The following is a 19,836-nucleotide window of genomic DNA, read 5'->3' on the forward strand; positions in this document are numbered from 1 at the left end:
CAAACGAACTCCCCTTTTACGAAGTCCCTTTCCTTCAAACTAACTCCCCTTCTACGAAGTCCTTTTCCTTCAAACTAACTCCCCTTTTACGAAGTCCCTTTCCTTCAAACTAACTCCCCTTCTACGAAGTCCCTTTCCTTCAAACTAACTCCCCTTCTACGAAGTCCCTTTCTTTCACACTAACTCCCCTTTTACGAAGTCCCTTTCCTTCAAACTAACTCCCCTTCTACGAAGTCCCTTTCCTTCAAACTAACTCCCCTTCTACGAAGTCCCTTTCCTTCAAACTAACCCCCCTTCTACGAAGTCCCTTTCCTTCAAACGAACTCCCCTTTTACGAAGTCCCTTTCCTTCAAACTAACTCCCCTTCTACGAAGTCCCTTTCTTTCACACTAACTCCCCTTTTACGAATTTCGCACTAACCCGTTCAAAAAGTTTAAAGGTCGGGACAAAATTGAAAGCCAGAAAATTAGATAAGGGAAGCAACGAAGCGAATATCCAAAGTCGAGTGAAATAAAAATAAAGTTGAATCGGGGTCGTTCCGATTTGAAAGTCCCGTGGCGCTCTCGTCGTACGTTAGTCCCGTGGCCTTTATGCATCAGCCATTGGATACAGGGGGTTTAAAGGGGTACAGGGGGGTTTGGTACGACTGCGAGTTGGAGTTATTTTTGCGGGGAAAAGGGTACCACGGTAATTATCACATGGGAAAAGCGGAGAAGGGGTACCACGGTAATTATCACATGGGCAAAAGGGGGAGGGTTACCCAGGTAATTATCACTTGGGAAAAAGGGGGAGGAAGGGCCTTACTGGGGAGGTTCTACTATGGGGAAAAGGGTACCACGGTAATTATCACATGGGAAAAGGGGGAGGAAGGGCCTTACTGGGGTGGTTCTACTATGGGGAAAAGGGTACCACGGTAATTATAACATGAGAAAAAAGGGGAGGAACGGTAATTATCAAATGGGAAAAATGGGGAGTACCCCGGTAATTATCACATGGGGAAAAGGGGGAGGAAGGGCCTTACTGGGGTGGTTCTACATTTGGGGAAAAGGGTACCATGGAAATTATCGCATGGGAAAAGGGGAGGAGGCCTTACGGGGGGAGGTCGATTATGGGGTTAAGGGTACCATGGAAATTATCGCATGGGAAAAGGGGGAGGGGGCCTTACGGGGGAAGGTCGACTATGGGGTTAAGGGTACCATGGAAATTATCGCATGGGAAAAGGGGGAGGGCGCCTTACGGGGGGAGGTCGACTATGGGGTTAAGGGTACCATGGAAATTATTGCATGGGAAAAGGGGGAGGGGGTCTTACGGGGGGAGGTCGACTATGGGGTTAAGGGTACCATGGAAATTATTGCATGGGAAAAGGGGGAGGGGGCCTTACGGGGGGAGGTCAATTATGGGGTTAAGGGTACCATGGAAATTATCGCATGGGAAAAGGGGGAGGGGGCCTTACGGGGGAGGTCGACTATGGGGTTAAGGGTACCATGGAAATTATCGCATGGGAAAAGGGGGAGGGGGCCTTACGGGGGGAGGTCGACTATGGGGTTAAGGGTACCATGGAAATTATCGCATGGGAAAAGGGGGAGGGGGCCTTACGGGGGGAGGTCGACTATGGGGTTAAGGGTACCATGGAAATTATCGCATGGGAAAAGGGGGAGGGGGCCTTACGGGGGGAGGTCGATTATGGGGTTAAGGGTGCCATGGAAATTATCGCATGGGAAAAGGGGGAGGGGGCCTTACGGGGGGAGGTCGATTATGGGGTTAAGGGTACCATGGAAATTATCGCATGGGAAAAGGGGGAGGGGGCCTTACTGCGGTGGTTCGACTAAGGGGAAAAGAGTGCCACGGAAATTCTCGCATGGGTAAAAGGGGTTGGGGGGGGTGGCGTACTGGTGTGGAGTTCCTCGAAACACACAACTAGCTGAGGGCCCACCTGTAAGGCGGGCTTCTCGGCTAGAAGAAATATAAATGAGACTAGAAGTACGATTAGATTGTAAAGAGACGTACGAGTTAGAAGGCTGCCATGAGAGTGGAATCGCCAGTATTCTTTGTGGGAGCACGACATCTATTTTAAAAAAAATAAAAGCTTCAGTTGGTTTTAATATATGGCGCACTCCTGCGTGGATTAGTAGCGATTCCACTATCATGGTAGCCTTCTAAGTTGCCCGTTTTCCTTGAGATTACCGGATAGCGCATTGGTTCTAGTCTCATTTCTATTTCTATGCCCGAAACTAGAGCATAGCGCCGCCGTTCAACGCCGCCGTCGCCGCTATTTTCTCTGGCACCGAACCTCGGCAGTCATTTACTTTTCGGCACGCCGCCGCCGGCGATAAATTTTAATATCGCCGGCGAAAAATATTTAGGGTGTATATGTAACTTTTTTATTTTTTCAAAAACATTTTCGAATTTCTTTTTTACAAATTTTCAAAATGGGGATACATTTTTGCCGCCGCCGCGAAACCAATCAACGTGGCGAACCCAAAAAAATCGCCACTATGCCCCAGCATTCATTAGTCCAAGTTTTTACTTATGTAATTACCTTGCTGAACTTCACATCAACGGATTCTGATATTAATGATATTATAAAATGGTATTTTTCAATTTATAACACGTAGTAGGCAGACCTCGTACAGATGGCGTTAGTAAGCCCAATAGTGCGTAAATTCAATTGTATCTATGAAAGATATAGTATATACTTCTGATTTTAAGCATTATACAATTATACCCGGAAACTATACATACACAGGGTATTTCAAAAGGTTATGCAACATTTTAAGGAGTTGTAGGGGGTGAGTTGAGAAGTATGCCGATTTTGTTCCCATTTTCCTACGATGAGTTAAAAGAGCACCACAGAGCTTCAAAGTGTGGCCTACTAGCCCCTGGAAGTAGGTTGCAGCCTTGGATTAATAATAGGACTATTATTAATCCAAGATGCAACAAGCGAAAAACCAAGCAGCAGGACTTTAAATTCTGTTTAAGTTTACTTTTTTACGCTGGTTACCTCAATTTGTTTACAAAGTCCTTTTTTACCTATCACACGAACCCAAACCTTAATGTTCGCGTTTCCCTGCTGCTTGGTTTGGCGCTAGGGCTCACTTTTAAGGCCCTGTATTGCAGGGGCGTAGGAACCGGGAGGGGCAGGGAGGCAATGCCCCTCCCTAGAATTATGTTGGGAGGGGCAACTAATGTTATTGCCCCCTCCAACATTTTGGTCAGTTGAAATTTTCAAAAGGCTCAAATTATCATTTTAAAAGCATATACAGTTTATAGAACCTCAACTGTGTTTAAATCTCAGTCTTTTCCCGCCAATTTACATAGTAGTAAACAGTACACATGCATTCGGAGAAGCTACACTCCATTAAAAATTAAAAACCATTCTCCAGACTACTTTTCGTTTCTCTGTGCCCCCTCCAACTTCTAGAACGTTCCTACGCTCCTGCTGTATTGTTATATAATTTCCTAGTTATATATTAAAATTCTGATATGAATGATATTATAAAATTGTGTTTTTCAATTCTGAACACGTAAGTAGACAAAACCTCGTTCAGATGGCGTTAGTAGGCGAAAAAATTCGCGTTAATGTTTTCTCTGTTAACACCGATGCAGAGCACGGCCGGTCAGTCCCCATTAGATTACATCTTTTATTAGGTTAACGTAAATAAACTCAAAAATTCCACAAAACTAAATCTCAATTAAAACCATTTCATCGTATGATAAATGAAAAAAAATTATATAATGTCGATAATATTTCGGCCTGTTCGCGTGTCACCACAACAGAAGTGAACCAGGAAATGGGATTAAAATATAAAAAATAGGCATGAGTTCGACGAACTGACCTGGTCTACATTTTGTCCTCGCAGTTAAAGCGCTTTTTAGGCTTAGTCCCGTTCATTCAATCCCCACTGACAGAAATGAAGCCATGCTTATTCGTTATCCTAGCTCTTTGTAAGTTGATATTTCAAATGAAATTTGAAATTAATTAATTAATTAATTAAGTACTTAGAAATTGGTCTATTTTGACCCCCCCCCCTTCCCATATAGGTCCCAATGGGTATAGCGCATTTAGCGCCTACGAATATTTAAGGGCATCTAGAAATAAAATTGACCCTAGAAACTAGGAATATTTAAGGTCCTTTAAAATTAAAATTGACCCTAGAGACTAGGAATATTTAAGGTCCTTTAAATATAAAATTGACCCTAGAGACTAGGAATATTTAAGGGCATCTAGAAATAAAATTGACCCTAGAGACTAGGAATATTTAAGTTCCTTTAAAAATAAAATTGACTCTAGGGCATACGGATATTTAAATACGCCTAGAAATAAAATTAGCCCTAGGGCCTTGGAATATTTAAGGTCCTTTAAAAATAAAATTGACCCTAGAGACTAGGAATATTTAAGGGTTCCCAAAAATAAAACTGACCCCTGCGTATATGGATATATAAAGAACCTAGAAATAAAATTTACCCTAGGGCCTCGGAATATTTAAGGGATTCTAAAAATAAAATTGACCCTAGGGCATACGGATTTTAAAGGACCACAAGAAATAAAATTAGGCCTAGGGCTTCGGAATATTTAAAAGATTCTAAAATTAAAATTGACCCTAGGGCATACGGATTTAAAAGACCCCTAGAAATAAAATTGACCTTAGAAACTAGGAGTATTTAAGGGCCTCTAAAACCAAAATTGACGCTAGGGCATTCGAAGAAATATCGGCTATATGAATATTTAATACGTTGTTAAGCACTCCCAAATTAAATTTTTTTTTAAATTTTAGGTATGCGTTACTCAAAATAACCTTAAAATAGTTCTCAGTCTAAAATCACGTATTCTCTTCCTTTGGAAAAAGTTTTTTTAAATCTGGAAATCTGGAAACCGGTTTTGGATTTTGAGATTTAAGAATTCCAATTATCCTGCGAGCTTAAGCGTATTTCCAACGAGATATTTAATTATTTAATTATTTTAATTATTATTATATTTAATTATTTCAATTGAATTAGACTGGATTGGAAATTGTAACTGCGGCTACTACCCACACGGGGGCGGACGCGGCTACGGAGGCGCACCCGCAGAGCCGTATTCCAACAACGCCAACCAATTGGGGAACGCCCAACAGAAGAATCTTCAGAACAACCTCAACAACAATTTGAACGACTACAAAACAGTCACCAACGAAAAGCACAGGTACGCTAACATGAATGACTTCGTCCAAAGTGGCAACATGGACAAGGACACGGAGAACGTCTTGTATGCTCTGGGTGTCCTCGATGACGGAACTGGCTACGGTCACGGAGGTTATTACCGCTAATATCAGGAAAAGTTATTCTTACAATTTCAAATTGAATTAACTATTTACCTTGGAAATTATTAGACGGATTAAGATACCCCTCTAAAACGTGAACGGGGAACTTGTAGTAGATTATTAAGCTACGTCTATACGTCAAGTTCCCCCGTTCACGTATTAGAGGGGTGGTTTAACCTGGCTAATTACTTATGTATGATTTAACTAGTAATTAATTAATATATTTATTTATTTATTGTTTAACTAGTAATTAATTAATGTATTTATTTATTTATTGTTTAACTAGTAATTAATTAATATATTTATTTATTTATTGTTTAACTAGTAATTAATTAATATATTTATTTATTGTTGAACTAGTAATTAATTAATATATTTATTTATTTATGGTTTAACTAGTAATTAATGAATTGATTAATTTATTTATTGTTTAACTAGTAGTTAATGAATTGATTAATTAATTTATTGTTTAACTAGTAGTTAATGAATTGATTAATTTAGTTATTGTTTAACTAGTAGTTAATGAATTGATTAATTTAATTATTGTTTAACTAGTAGTTAATGAATTGATTAATTTAATTATTGTTTAACTGGTAATTAATGAATTAATTAATTTATTGTTTAACTAGTAATTAATTTATTTATTGTTCAACTAGTAATTAATTTATTTATTGTTCAACTAGTAATTAATTAATTTATTGTTTAACTAGTAATTAATTAATTTATTGTTTAACTGTTAATTAATCTATTTATATATTGTTTAACTGTTAATTAATCTATTTATATATTGTTTAACTGTTAATTAATCTATTTATTTATTGTTTAACTGTTAATTAATCTATTTATTTATTGTTTAACTGTTAATTAATCTATTTATTTATTGTTTAACTGTTAATTAATCTATTTATTTATTGTTTAACTGTTAATTAATCTATTTATTTATTGTTTAACTGTTAATTAATCTATTTATTTATTGTTTAACTGTTAATTAATCTATTTATTTATTGTTTAACTGTTAATTAATCTATTTATTTATTGTTTAACTGTTAATTAATCTATTTATTTATTGTTTAACTGTTAATTAATCTATTTATTTATTGTTTAACTGTTAATTAATCTATTTATTTATTGTTTAACTGTTAATTAATCTATTTATTTATTGTTTAACTAGTAATTTATTTATTGTGAAACTCCTAATTCATTTGTGTATTGGTTGTTTGTTTACATATATTTCCAAATAAATGTTATTATGATATTATGTTTGGTTACTATAATCAGGCTTTTCCAGTGGCGTCACTAGGATTATCATTTTGAAGAACTAATCAGTGTAAACATTTTGATGACGGCGGCTGTTATTCTGGTCCTATACCAAGAATGTTTATGTTGAGAATATTTTGAGCGTTTTCCCAATCCCACTGATACTCAAAGATTAAGCTCCTTCCCCCTGGGCCCTTAACGAAGCCAAATTTTCCCATTGAAAATAACATGGGAATCTGACCAATTTTAATTTTAGAAAATGCTAAAAATATAAAAAAAATAATGAAACAGTTTGAAATTGATTAAAATTTGTACAGATTCCCATGTTATATTCAATGGGAAAATTTACATTTTGTGTTGTCAAAAACATTTTTGGTTGCCATGGCAAAACGGTTGCCTATGGAGACATTTCCCGTTTGGTTTTTCCAAGTTACACGAAGGTCTACCTCGCAGCAAGAGGAGCCGGGTTCCATCCCAGCTTGTGGCACAGGGTGAAAACTCGGAACAACTCCTTCCGCGTTGAGTTTGCAAGTTCTCTCCCCACTGGTTTAAGGGGTTTTCCCCCGAGCTCTTCAGTTTCCCCTTCCATAAAAACTTGTTAAGGTTAACGGTAATAGTTAGTGTAGGGAGCTGTAGGCTCGATGGCGTGGCATAAAGGGCTTGCCACCACCCTCTTACGCATTGTAATCCGGTCACCTGAATTAAGGGCTTCAAAAGTCGCTTGATGACTTAGGCCTAAGGTGGTGACTTGGGTTTTAGCCTAGCTGATTATTATTATTATTATTACTCCCGAGTTTGAATAAAATCGGTACGTTACACCTCGGGTCGTCTCCTTTGTAAATGTAGTAGAAAATAAATTTAAAAATCTACTACTAACACGATTTTTTTTTACATAACTAACATAAGTCACCCCAATCTTCTGTTAAAGTAATGAAAATCATACTTCTTTTCAGAAGTGTTCGATATAGTTAAGACGGGTAATTACGTATTTCATAAAGCTTGGAGATCTGTGTTAATTAATGCTAATAAACCATTTTAAATTCGATTTAAGTATCTTTCAGACTATACATTTTAATTGGTGCTCAATTAGTGGTTTATATTACTTAATCGGTCACCCTCAGTGTCGGCCCGGGCAAGTTTTAGCATGGAGCGAGATCCGATATTTTTTCCTTTATTTTTCTTGACCACTGAGGCGGCCAGGGCCGTCTTAAAGCATGGGCTAAATGGGCTACAGCCCAGGGCCCCAACCAGTTTTGGGGCCCTGGAAAGGCCAGACATACAGCCTCTACTCTAGGTAAAAGGGTTTAGTTGGTTAAATATTATTTATGCTCATTTAATATTATCTATCTTTTAGTTACGTCTAAAGTAATTTGACTCATCGCCACATCGCGTATCCTACGGTACCAACAATTTCTAAAACCTCCCAGTGACTCACTGTCAGTAAAAATCTAGTAGGTCTATGTTATACTTTTGAAATTAAATTTAAAAGTTTTGGTTTGATTATTGTTTGTAATTTAGACAACGGACATACAAAGGCTGACCGTTGGGGATCGCGAAGTTCTTAAGAAATAATTTAGCCCAAGGCCCCAAAAGGTCTTAAGACGGGCCTGGAGGCGCCCCCTGAGACTTGGCGCCTTACCAACAAATATGTTTGTATAAAATTTTTCTGGGACACGATAGTACGACAATTATTCACGCAAAGTAGTAGCGCCGTCAGCAGTAGGCATGTGCCTAAGTTGAAAATATTTGTGCCTACTTCGGCGGCCTCCAAATTTGGGAAAATTGGCCTCCGATTTTTTAAGTAAATATAATTTTATAATATTTGTTTTCTGAAATTCTTATAGTTTTCATCGCTTCTCTTAAAAAGTTTGTATTCCATAATTGTGGGCTTAAAATTACCAAAAAATATCGGGTTTTTCGGAAACATTTGGATTTCCGTCGAGGGGCTAACCACTTCTTTAAATTTTGTACACCGATTACGCCGGATTACGCTTAGATTAGCCCTTCCAAAGGCAGGGACTTCAAAGATTACGCGTTATCCCATTAGTACAGTCAAAGGTACGGCTCTGTACACCGATTACGCGGAGTGATCAGCCCCTCGATTTCCGTAGACACCGATTACAACTTTCTTCTTCGATTAGATTTTAACCTTCCATTCCAGTCCCCCAAAATGTGTACCAATGTTTGCAGTTGACACTGCTTAATACACTGACAATTAGTTGAACAAATTCCGTGGCCAAACTAATTAGTATTTAAAAGTTGTATAGTCTGATTGTCCCTTTTAATGGCAATCTATCGTACCACAATTCTGTACAATTTTCCTACAAAGCAGGAATGTGGTTATCGTGGAGGCAAAGGATAGCTCTGGTATAATTTAAATATCGGGAGTATATTTAATACGAAGGAATACTAATCGAAGAATCGCTAAGTTTTTATCTTTATCAATTTAAACTATAATGTTTCCGATCTTTGTCTATCGAATCGATATTGTTTACGATCTCAATCGATTGAATCGATATTGTTTACGATCTCAATCTATCGAATTGATAATGTTTACGGTTGTAATCGATTGAGGTCAGACACTTTATTCTGATCCAGGGATTGTAAAGATTTGCATTGTTCTTAAAACGTTATTAGAAATAAAAATTATAGCTATACTTAAGCCTAATCTTTACTAAGTAGACATAAAATAATAATTTTCATCATATTTTTATTGTTTACACATTTAATAATAGTTTTATTAAGTATTTCCTGCTGAGGATGTTATCTCGGATGTCTTTGAATTGATTTTGATTCAGAATTTTGGTGTCGTCTGAAATTTCCAGACATATGCCGGCATCAATGCTGAACCCCTCATTATCGTCCAAGTGGTCGACACCGTTCAAATTAAAATATTAGCCAATGAGGAGATTTGTTTGTATGACGTCAGGAACTATGCCTTTCGGTATTTTTTCGGGTGCTGTGCAATACTATTAACTTAGCTTTTAAATAATTAGAATTTTACTAAAAGTAAATAGGAATTATTGAGTGACGAATCTAGTAATGACTCGCTAGATATATCGTTAGCAAATGATTTAGAAATTAAGTGTCGTAGCCAGAAATTCTTCAAGGGAGGGGTTCAAATTAGGTAAAATACCTGAGAATTGTCGAGAAGGGGGTTAAAATTTAGTACAGCTAAAGTTACACCCAAGAGGGGTTTTTGACACGGAAACCCTCCCCTTGTCTACGCCACTGTTGATTTAAATATTTTTCAAACGAATTCGTTATCAAAGTGCATTTTTATATGCAGTAGGACGTTTGCATAATTTGGAAAAATTAAACGACACAAAAACTGTTCCGTGTCCAACACAGCTTAGAAAAGATTTCCCAAAAATGTCCAATAAAGGATTAGAAATAAGTAGACTGAAAAACTGATGAAATAATTACTGATAGATATGTAGTATTGACCAGACGAATAATAATCATAATGACCAAGGCACCACCTTAGGCCTTGAATCTTTTATGTTTACGATCTCAATCGATTGAATCGATAACGTTTACGATCCCCATCGATTGATTAATTCTGATCCAGGGATTATAAAGTTTTGGGATTGTAGGTACTTATCTTTAAAAGTAAAGATTAACATTTTTCATAAAACGTTGTTAGAACTAAAAATTATAAATATACTTTACTAATTAAGAAGACATTAAAAAAATAATTTTCATTATATTTTTTATTGATTACACATATAATAAAATTGTATTATGACGTTTTAAAGCTAAAATTAGATCTATATTTATCCTTTACCTCTAATTAATATGTAAATATATAAAACAATAATTTTAATCACTTTTTAGACGCCAAAAGGTCCCGGACCTCCGTTTAAGACACCGTTGTCCCCATTACTAATACTATTGTCCACGGTGTCCTGGAATTGTCCTTGATTCAGACTTTGGTCTCCGTTTTGTTGTGGAACGTTTAGTTGGTTGTTTTCGCCGTTGCTGATGCTGTTGTCTTTGGTGTCTTTGAATTGATTTTGATTCTGAATTTGTGTGTCGTCTGAAATGTCGCCTAGAAATAGGTCGTCGTCATCGTCGTCATTGTTGAAGAGACGCCCTCTACCGTCATCATCTGATATTTCTTGGTCTACATCTTGACCACGGCCCTTCGTAATTAGGACTAACCAAAATATAAACATTATGTTCGATATGTGGTGTTCAGTTATATTACCATAAGTGTTCCATAAGTGTATCAGTTAATCGAAATAACTACTGATAGATAAATGTAGTGTGCCAACTAGGAACATCAAACACAAGGAGAACGCAGCTAGCCTTTAAACACGCTTACGCAGTGTTGTGTACAAATTTCATTGGACGAGCCTTTAGGCTGAACGTTTTACGGAAAGGGGGGGAGACAATTTCCAAATTTCCCCCTTCCGACGGCAGCAGGCACTAAGGCGTCTAACCAATGAAAACTGTACACAAGAAAATGCACGACTTTCGACGGGTTGCGTTCTCCTTGTGTGGGGTGCTGTGTTCAGTGGCGTAGCTGAGAACTCAGAGGCCCCCCCGCAAAAACCTCTATGTGGCCCCCCTTTTTAATTTTTTTATAGTTAGCGCCCCCCATACCCGAAGCTCGAGGCCCCCCCCCCCGCACCGTGGGCCCTGCGGACCATCAGCTACTCCACTGGCTGTGTTTGTTGCTCCTAGGTGCCACCAACCTCCTACGCATCGTAACGCGGCCACCTGAATTACAGACTTTAAAAGTAATCATCAGCTAGGCTAATACCCAAGGCACCACCCTAGGCTTAAGTCATCGAGCGACTTTTAAAGCCTTTTAATTCAGGTGGCCGGGTGGTGCTTTGGGTATTAGCCTAGCTGATTATTATTATTATTATTATTAAAAATGACATACCCCATAAAGCTAAGTGTCTCTAGCGACAAAACCTCGCGACTTGAAACTACCAGTGAAATAAAAACGTTTTAAATCTCTAAACTGTGTCTTGGCCACTCTCCTTGCATGACGACCATACCTGGACGGTTTCGGTCTCATTCTGTGATCCCGAGCTTAAGGTATATGGCACACTTTTGATGAGGTAAGCCCGAGACCAAGCCTAATTACTTGGTCTTAAATCTACGTAAAAATGTGCGCTAATTCTAGATAAGGCTCTTAGTAATGATTTTATACGTGGAAATTAGAGAATGGAAGCGCTTATGAAAAACATAATGAATTACTTACAAAAGGCCAGTAAAACGAGAAACAATTGCGACTTCATATCGGTGTCGTTTTTCAAACGATAATGCGAGATACTGAGTTTAACCACGTCTATAAATTAGATTGTAGGTCAGGTCGCGCAATCCAGCTGTTGCTGCGATAATGGTAGTTTAAACCCTATAATTGAAATGACACAGTTAATTTTACTTCACGTACTTTTTTTATACAGAGGGTGGTGTGGTAGGACCAGGCCCAACCTAGCATCTCGACCAGAGGTTCATGGTGCTACCCTAGCCACTTAGACCTTAAGAAGCTCGGTCTCTTAAACTAGAGCAAGATCTGTTTCGCCGAGATATTTCGTTTCCAGCCGGCGCATACTAACACTGCGTTAGCGTGTTTAAAGGCTAGCTGCGTTCTCCTTGTTTTTGTTGCTCCTAGCTGACACTGACCTAATAAAAGTCTCATTAATAGCCTGATACTGCTCTTAGAGCTCTCTTCTTAGAAACACCAGGGATAAACTCCTTGGCCATCCACCTCAAGCCAAAGCTTGACCTGGATCCCAAGCAAGAAGCCACGCTAATGGTGGCGAACCAGGCCGTTGGCTATCGGATTGGCCGGTTCAGCACCATAGAACCGAGCCTCTGCACCCTCCTTGCCCAAAGTGTCAGCCTTCTCATGGACAAGATACCCCCTTATTATGGGTGTCTAGTTCTAAGACGAGATCCAAACGCTAAGAACAAGCTTAGAAGACGTTTTAAAGCTAAAATAAGATCTATACACTCTTTTTAGAAACGTTTACTGGGCGCCGCCATTATCGTACAGGCAACTGACGACGGCGACGAGCAAGAGCTCTACCGCAGAAATTTCATACCCCAACCCCGGTTTTTTCGTCACCCTCCCCGTAGACTGTGAGGTAATGGCGGTCGATTGGGGAGGCGCGTTTAAGAGTCTATATTTATACTTCATCTCTAATTAACGAGTAAATATATAAATAAATAATTTTCATTATTATTCAATGAGATAGAGCTCTGAATTGATTTTGTAAATTCTTGATAAGACACATTTAATAAACCATTTACTAAGCCTTTTTCAAACTAAAAATTATATGGTTATTTATTCTTTATCTGTGGTAAATGAGTAACTAATTAAAATGAATTATTTTCGTTATATTTTTTATTTCAAACACATATTTTTCTTAACATATTTTTTTATTTAATACACATTTAATGGATAATAATTTAAATAAATGAAAATTCAAGAGCATTCTTATTTTCAGTGTAATTTTATGTGATGCCTATGAAACGCATGAGTTCCCTGGTTTCAGCATCCATGTTTCCACTCTTGGCGAAATCATCCAAATCGTCGAATTTCTTCGAGCTAGTCACGGTGTCCACGTTCAGGTTATTTCGGTTGCCGTTTCTAATTCCATTGTCTTCTAGAGTTTTGAATTGCCCTTGATTCAGAACTTGCTTTTGATTTCTTCCACCCACTGACCCCTGACCGAAACGACGGCGACCCCGTCTAAAAGGTCCCGGACCCCCGTTTAAAACATCGTTTTCGCCGTTGCTTACGCTGTTGTCCGTGGTGTTTTTGAATTGACCTTGATTCTGAATTTGTTTGTCATCTGAAATATCTCCCAGAAATACGCCGTCGCCATCGTCGTTGTCATCGCCGAAAAGACGGCCGTCGTTGTTGTCGCCGTCGCCTGTTGCTTCTTGAACTACATCTTGACCACGGCTCTTCGTTATTAGAACTAATCCAAATTTAAAACATTATGTGGTGTTCGATTATATTACCATAAGTCTATGATTGAGCTTAATAAGTGTGTGTGTTAATCGAAATAACTACTGATAGCTATATGTAGTGTGCCGCAAAAGTGGCGTCATACACAAAACGATAAGCGCTTCTAGCGACAATAATACGCGACTTAAGACTACAACCTTTTCACTGAAACATTTTTATCTACCATCTATGGGGAAAAAATCCTTAAGATGTGAAATGTGACGTCATACCCAAAAAGTTAAGCGCTTCTACTAGCCATTTGAAACTATACCAGTTAAATAAAAGTGTTTTAAATCTTTGAAATGCATTTTGGCCAGCGCTTACCTTATGGCGACCAGACAAATAATAATCATAATAACCAAAGCACCACCTTAAGGATAAGTCAAAGAACTCGTATTAAGCCTAATTACTTAATCTTAAGTGCAAATAAAAATGTGAGGTCATTCTAGATAAGGTTCATAGCAAAGATTTTACACCCAGAAGATAGGTAACGGAAGCACATATGAAAAACATAATATGAATCACTTACAAAAGGCCAGTAAAACGAGAAACAATTGCGACTTCATATCAATGTGGTTTTTCAAACGCAACGTGTTGAAGCAATAACACGGGCGACTGAGCTTAACCACGTCTATAAATTGGATTGTAGGTCAGTTCACGGAATCCAGCTGTTGCTACGATAATGGTAGTTTAAACCCTAGAAATGAAATGGCTCCGTTAACTTTACTTAATTATTAAAATTTATCCATATTAGTATTATTACATCTTGTCCATTAAAGGGTTACTATCAGTGAATCTTCGTATCACATTTATTTTTATTGGTAATTAGTAAAAACTACGTTTTCCATCAAATATCGCTCTGAAAAATCCAATTATTTGCTAACGAACCTGTGATCAACTGGCACATTTGTGAATTTCACGTACGACACCATTTTATCCGTTTTGTTCTAGTTTATTCCCATTTAATAAAACGCGCTCCATATTTTGAAGTACGAAACGTACTTTTTTAGACCATGGCTGATTAATATAGGTTAATTTTTTTATTTAGTTATCGTTACTAACGTTAGGGGGCAGTAGCGTCCGGTTATATTATTTTGATCCGTAGCATAGTTTGTTCCGAGCTATTGAGGTTGTCATTCCGAGTCTAACCTCGTCATTTGCAAGACTGATATTCTGTAAAAATGAGGCAATTCAACCCGATTCTGTTTTGTAAGTTATTGTTTGAGAGGTGATTTTGAATCCACTATTATTAGCTTGTCAACTAGATTTCTTGGACATTTCGCCAGATTTATTTTTAAAATCAGCAATATCGAATTAAATATTTAGAATTCAAATATAACGATAATAATTAACCCCTCAGCCCGGTCTACCTCCTTCCCCCATAAATGAAACGAAAAAAGTTATATTGTTATTCTAACGAGATAAATTGTTACTCTAGATATTTCAAACAAAATGCTATTATTTAGCAGATATTTTGAATCAGTATGGATAAAAGAATTTCCTGTAGTTCTGGCGTCCATCACTAGATGGCATTGTTATTTATTATTTTTTACTTTATTAAAATACTCTGCCGTCTCAAAGAGCTACATGATCACGTAGACGCAAAAAAATTCCCTTGAAGGGCTTGCCACCACCGTCCTACGCATTGTAACCCGGCCACCTGAATTAATGGCTTTGAAAGTCGCTTGATGACTTAGGCCTAAGGTTGGGCCAAGGGTATTAGCCTAGCAGACATCGAGCATGGACGCAAAAAAATCCCATTAGGCTTAACGTTGACGCAAAATTGTCGTTAGCCCTAATGTAATATTTTTAGGTCGAAGTTCGTCGTCATTGCCCTACTAAGTGAAAACCAGCCTTTAATAATTATATACTGTTTGTATTTCTTTAAGACTCGTGTTTGTTCTTGGTGGTCGCTTTGGTCCAATGTAGCCATCATTATCATCCCGGCACTACTTATCATCCCGGCACTTCTTATCGAGACCAGGTGATCAACGAAAAATTGGACTCGACCAGAATCGAAGGAGACGGTTCGGCGCTCCATCGATCGGTCAGCGGAAAACAGAGCTCGGAGAACAGCGCCAACAACGACATGGGCATCACGAAGTCCACTAAGATCACCGGAAGCGCCGACGACCAGACAGCTGCTGAGAGTTCCAGCAGAACCGGAAACGAAAATGGACAGCAATCTCGTACCGGTTTGGACAATTTCAACAGAGACCAAATACAGAACCGCAATCAAAACGGGAACGGAATTAGCGGCCGCAATTCAGCCGGGAGTTCTTCTTCCAACCTCATGGACGCGATTCTTAATAATAACAACGCCATGGAGAATTTCGGATTCTAAGCATTCATTTCTTTCTTGTATATTATTTGCCTTTAAATTATTTTGGTTTTAATTGATTTTTTGCTTCAGTGACTTTTTATTTCAAAATATTGGTAGATACTGTAACTGTTCTATAGAAAAATAAATTATTTTACTTTTAATCTTGTTAATATTAGGGTGGTATTTTTGGTAGTATGGTGGTGTATTTTTCCTACTATGGTGGTGTATTTTTCCTACTATGGCGTTGTATTTTTCATACTGTGGTGGTATATTTTTCCTACTATGGTGGTGTATTTTTCCGACTATGGTGGTGTCTTTTCCTACCATGGTGGTGTCTTTTCCTACCATGGTGGTGTCTTTTCCTTCTGTAGTGGTGTCTTTCCAACAATGTTCGTGTCTTTTCCTAATATGGTGGTGTATTTTCTTACTATAGTGGTGTGTTTTCCTACGGTGATGGTGTCTTTTCCTACCATGGTGGAGTCTATTCCTTCTGTAGTGGTGTCTTTAAAACTGTTGGTGTCTTTTCCTAATATGGTGGTGTATTTTCTTACTATTGTAGTATCTTTTCCCTCTATATTGGTGTCTTTCCTACTGTAGTGGTATCTTTACCTGTAGCTGTGGTGTCTTTTCCTACTGTGGTTGTGACTTTTCCTAATGCGGTGGTATCTTTACCTGTAGCAGTGGTGTCTAGGTTTTCTTCTGCCTGTCACCCTTTAAATTTACTTACCTTCCAAACAAATACCCTAGTGGTAAGCCAACGTGTTCTGCTGTTGGCCTACCACCAGGGTATTTGTTTGGAAGGAAAGTAAATTTAAAGGGTGACAGGCAGAAGAAAACCTAGGATTTCACGTAATTTGTGGGGGCCCAAGGAAGAGTTTTGTGCTATCTAGGATCCAAAAGCAGCTTTCGCCCAAAATAAATGTGAAAAAAATATTTAAATATAAAAAAATAGTATTGAGAAAACATTTCCAATATTCCTAAAATCTAAAGTAATTATTTTTAGTGGAAATGAACGTTGAAATGAGCGGTCGAAAATGAACAAAAATGTAATGTCGATTTACTTGGTTTTGGAACTATATGTAGTGATTAACCTTCTGCAAAGTTTCTAAAAGTCTAAAATCGAGACCGCGTTTGTGAAAAATATTAGCTGCTAAAATTAAATATTTTACAACAAATACCTCCCTGTTCCCGCCACACCTCGAGGTAAAAAATAATGTGAATTTGCATAGCATAGTCAAGAGGTTAAAGGTATTAAATGTTTAATGAATTAAAAATTCACTCAGAAGACGAAAGTGAACAGTTACCACTGTTTGATAATCTGCGTTACGTCTTTAGTTTTGTATCAAATAATATTTAAACTTGACTAAACTATATCCTATTATTTTCTTAATTATCACATTAAATACAATAAAAAATTTAAAGGCAAAAACAATATTAATTCAAAAATAATCCAAACCTTCCAGGTCACCCATCCTAATGAATTGATTTAATTGTTTCTATTGTTACTCGTTACTTAGGTGTAAATTAAATTTAAATAATGGGAAAGCTAATATTTCTATTTTAAGAAAATTAAAGTAAACTTTTATTTTATATAACCTTTTTGTTTTCACAATTATCTTCACAATATTTTCAATTTTAATTTAATTTTCTTAACGTTTTATACCTGAAATCAAAACAGAATTTCTTAGCATAATTATAAGGCTCTGTAATCTGTTAATTGGCTGTGTGCTATTTTTCTTCGTTTCTCATTGGTAAATATTTTAGCAATTTCCCGATTCAGATCGTCCCAATTTGTTGGTCCAAAAATTGCCTTAAAAAATCTGGTAGTGTGTAACCAGTTTCAAAGGCGTAGCTATGAGCCTCAGGGACCGCCTACGAAACTCGATTTTGGGGCCCCTTCTGATCATGACTTCAGGTAATGTTTTTTGGAAATTTTTGGGGGCCTGGCCGCGAGCTATTCCCTTAGACATTTCTTCCCTGACATACAATTAAACTCAACAGACTATAGTATTTTTTTACCAAATGGTCGTTGAAAAGCAATTTAGAATCGTTCCTTTTATCTAGGTTACCAGATCGAACACCGTTATACTTTCGTGCTTATATCGTTGGCCTAGTAAACCATATTTGGCTCACAGCAGCGTCGATTCTCGCTATAAACACGATATTTACGAGCACACTCGCTGAGCACATTCTACGTTCCGTTCAGTGTTAATCATGAAGCGATTCAGTTTTATTGCATTCTGTAAGTTTTCTTGTTTGGGTTGTTGGAAGGTTTTTAGAAAGGTTGACACGTTATTAAAGCTTTTCTAGTTCCACGACCACGTCTTTTATTTAAACTTTTAGTGCCTGACAATAGGTTTGGTGATTTTCCGTTAATTGGGTAATTAATGAATCCAGCTATGTTATAAATAATTCGAAATTGTCGAAAAAAAATTAGGCACTGTAGCAGATTGTACTTTCCGAGTGTAAATGCATAATTGAAATATGAAATATAAAAGGGATTAAGAAATTCCCATTTAAACGCGTACGGAGAGCGTGTAGAGTTTGTAAATTTAAATTTTATTTCGTTTTTCCTTGGTTTCCATAACAATATGATCGATTACGTTTCCAATCATATAGCCGGCAAAACAATTATTTTCAGATTTTTTGTTGCCATGGCAAATAATTCCTAAATTACTTAATGATTTATTACGATATTCCTTGGTCACCTTAGCAACATGATTAAATCCCAAAAAAATACTTTGAAGTTTTCAATCATTGCTGCTATGGAAACTGAAGAATAAATTAAAATTTAGTAAATTTGTTTGTTTGCCAGATTAACATAATCCATTACGTTTCCAATCGTTAACATTGTTGTTATGGTAATTAACGTAACCAAGAAATCAATGAAACTAGCGTTTTTAATTTTCCAAAACAATTTCCAGAAAATCTTTCGCAAATCGGAAAAATAATAAATTGAAACATAAATTACTTTTTAAGGATTTTCAATTTTCTTTTACTTTTTATCGATATAAAATGTCTAATAACAGTAAACATACTACAAAACATTAATAGTGTTATATTGTTAATCAGTTTAAAGCTAGTCTAGAGGTTTAGTTTTACTTTTAGATTCGAAAAAATGAGGCGAAAATGCCGCTTTATTTAAATTTGCAAACAATAAATTAGACTAATCGTGGAATGAAAACTTTTTTTCGGAAAAATACGGAAATATTTTCGGAAACTTTTCCGGAAAAAAGGACTCGGTCATTTTCCGGAAATTTTTTCCAACTTACAACACTAAACGAAACATTTGAATATTCAAAGGTCTCTTGTTATTGGTTGCTTTGTGCCACGGAGTGAGTCCAAGAGACAATTTTATAAATGAAAGAATAACCGAGAATATAAATGAGAAAAGCATCGGAGGAGATGGTTCCGGAAACAGTCGGGCTGTCAGCGGTAAACAATCATCCTCCAACAAGGCCACTAACACCATGCACATCGATAAAGCGACCAGCATCAGTGGCAGCGCCGACGACAACACCGCCGCGTCCAGTTCTTCGGAAGTTGGCAACCAGAACGGACAACAGTCCAGAACCGACCTGTCCAATGCCAACCGAGATGGTTTAAGTAGCAATAATCAACAAGCAAACAGCATCGACGGCATGAATGATGCTTTCAGCGATGCCGGTAACTCCTTTGGCGGATTCTTGGGCAACGACAACGAATTGACCTCGTTTGGATTCTAAATTATTGATATAAACCTTGTATTCAATTATTATCGAAATAAATTATTTGTTTTCCTGCATGTTTTGTTTTATTGCCTTAAGTTGACTATGAACAGGACCGCGTTATTGACTGATTATAGGAAATTGTCTAGAGACAGTCTTTCTAAAGGTAGGTCTCTTTGGGGTAGGTATATTTGTTCGAATTTCAATCGTCCGAACCGCCGAAATAACAAATGTTTCAATTGTTCGAATTGGACAACTTGTTTGTTTCATTCG

The 19,836-nt window shown here is 37.3% G+C and overlaps 2 protein-coding genes across 2 annotated transcripts; both read right to left on the bottom strand.

Annotated features, from left to right (window-relative positions):
• Positions 1–10,390: 10,390 nt before the first annotated feature.
• Positions 10,391–11,851, bottom strand: LOC149958756 (uncharacterized). Its single transcript, XM_090167246.1, has 2 exons — positions 11,776–11,851; positions 10,391–10,716 (listed from the first exon to the last, which is right to left on the bottom strand). Exons 1-2 carry the CDS (start codon positions 11,810–11,812, stop codon positions 10,391–10,393), a joined length of 363 nt encoding a protein of 120 aa, XP_090023372.1. The 5' UTR covers positions 11,813–11,851.
• Positions 11,852–13,022: 1,171 nt separating this feature from the next.
• On the bottom strand, positions 13,023–14,680 carry LOC149958757 (uncharacterized). Its single transcript, XM_090165029.1, has 3 exons — positions 14,596–14,680; positions 14,063–14,230; positions 13,023–13,504 (listed from the first exon to the last, which is right to left on the bottom strand). Exons 2-3 carry the CDS (start codon positions 14,097–14,099, stop codon positions 13,035–13,037), a joined length of 507 nt encoding a protein of 168 aa, XP_090021155.1. The 5' UTR covers positions 14,100–14,230; positions 14,596–14,680; the 3' UTR covers positions 13,023–13,034.
• Between the last annotated feature and the right edge of the window lie 5,156 nt (positions 14,681–19,836).

Source organism: Leiobunum rupestre, chromosome 2 (assembly GCF_980474605.1).
Source record: "Leiobunum rupestre chromosome 2, qqLeiRupe1.1.hap1, whole genome shotgun sequence".
In the NCBI taxonomy this organism is placed as follows: domain Eukaryota; kingdom Metazoa; phylum Arthropoda; class Arachnida; order Opiliones; family Sclerosomatidae; genus Leiobunum; species Leiobunum rupestre.

Coding starts and splice junctions, on each gene's coding strand:
- LOC149958756 (XM_090167246.1), bottom strand. CDS start 11,812: ATGAAGTCGCAATTGTTTCTCGTTTTACTGGCCTTTT. Junction 10,717..11,775: donor TCTCGTTTTACTGGCCTTTT/GTAAGTAATTCA, acceptor TATTTTGGTTAG/TCCTAATTACGAAGGGCCGT.
- LOC149958757 (XM_090165029.1), bottom strand. CDS start 14,099: ATGAAGTCGCAATTGTTTCTCGTTTTACTGGCCTTTT. Junction 13,505..14,062: donor TCTCGTTTTACTGGCCTTTT/GTAAGTGATTCA, acceptor AATTTGGATTAG/TTCTAATAACGAAGAGCCGT.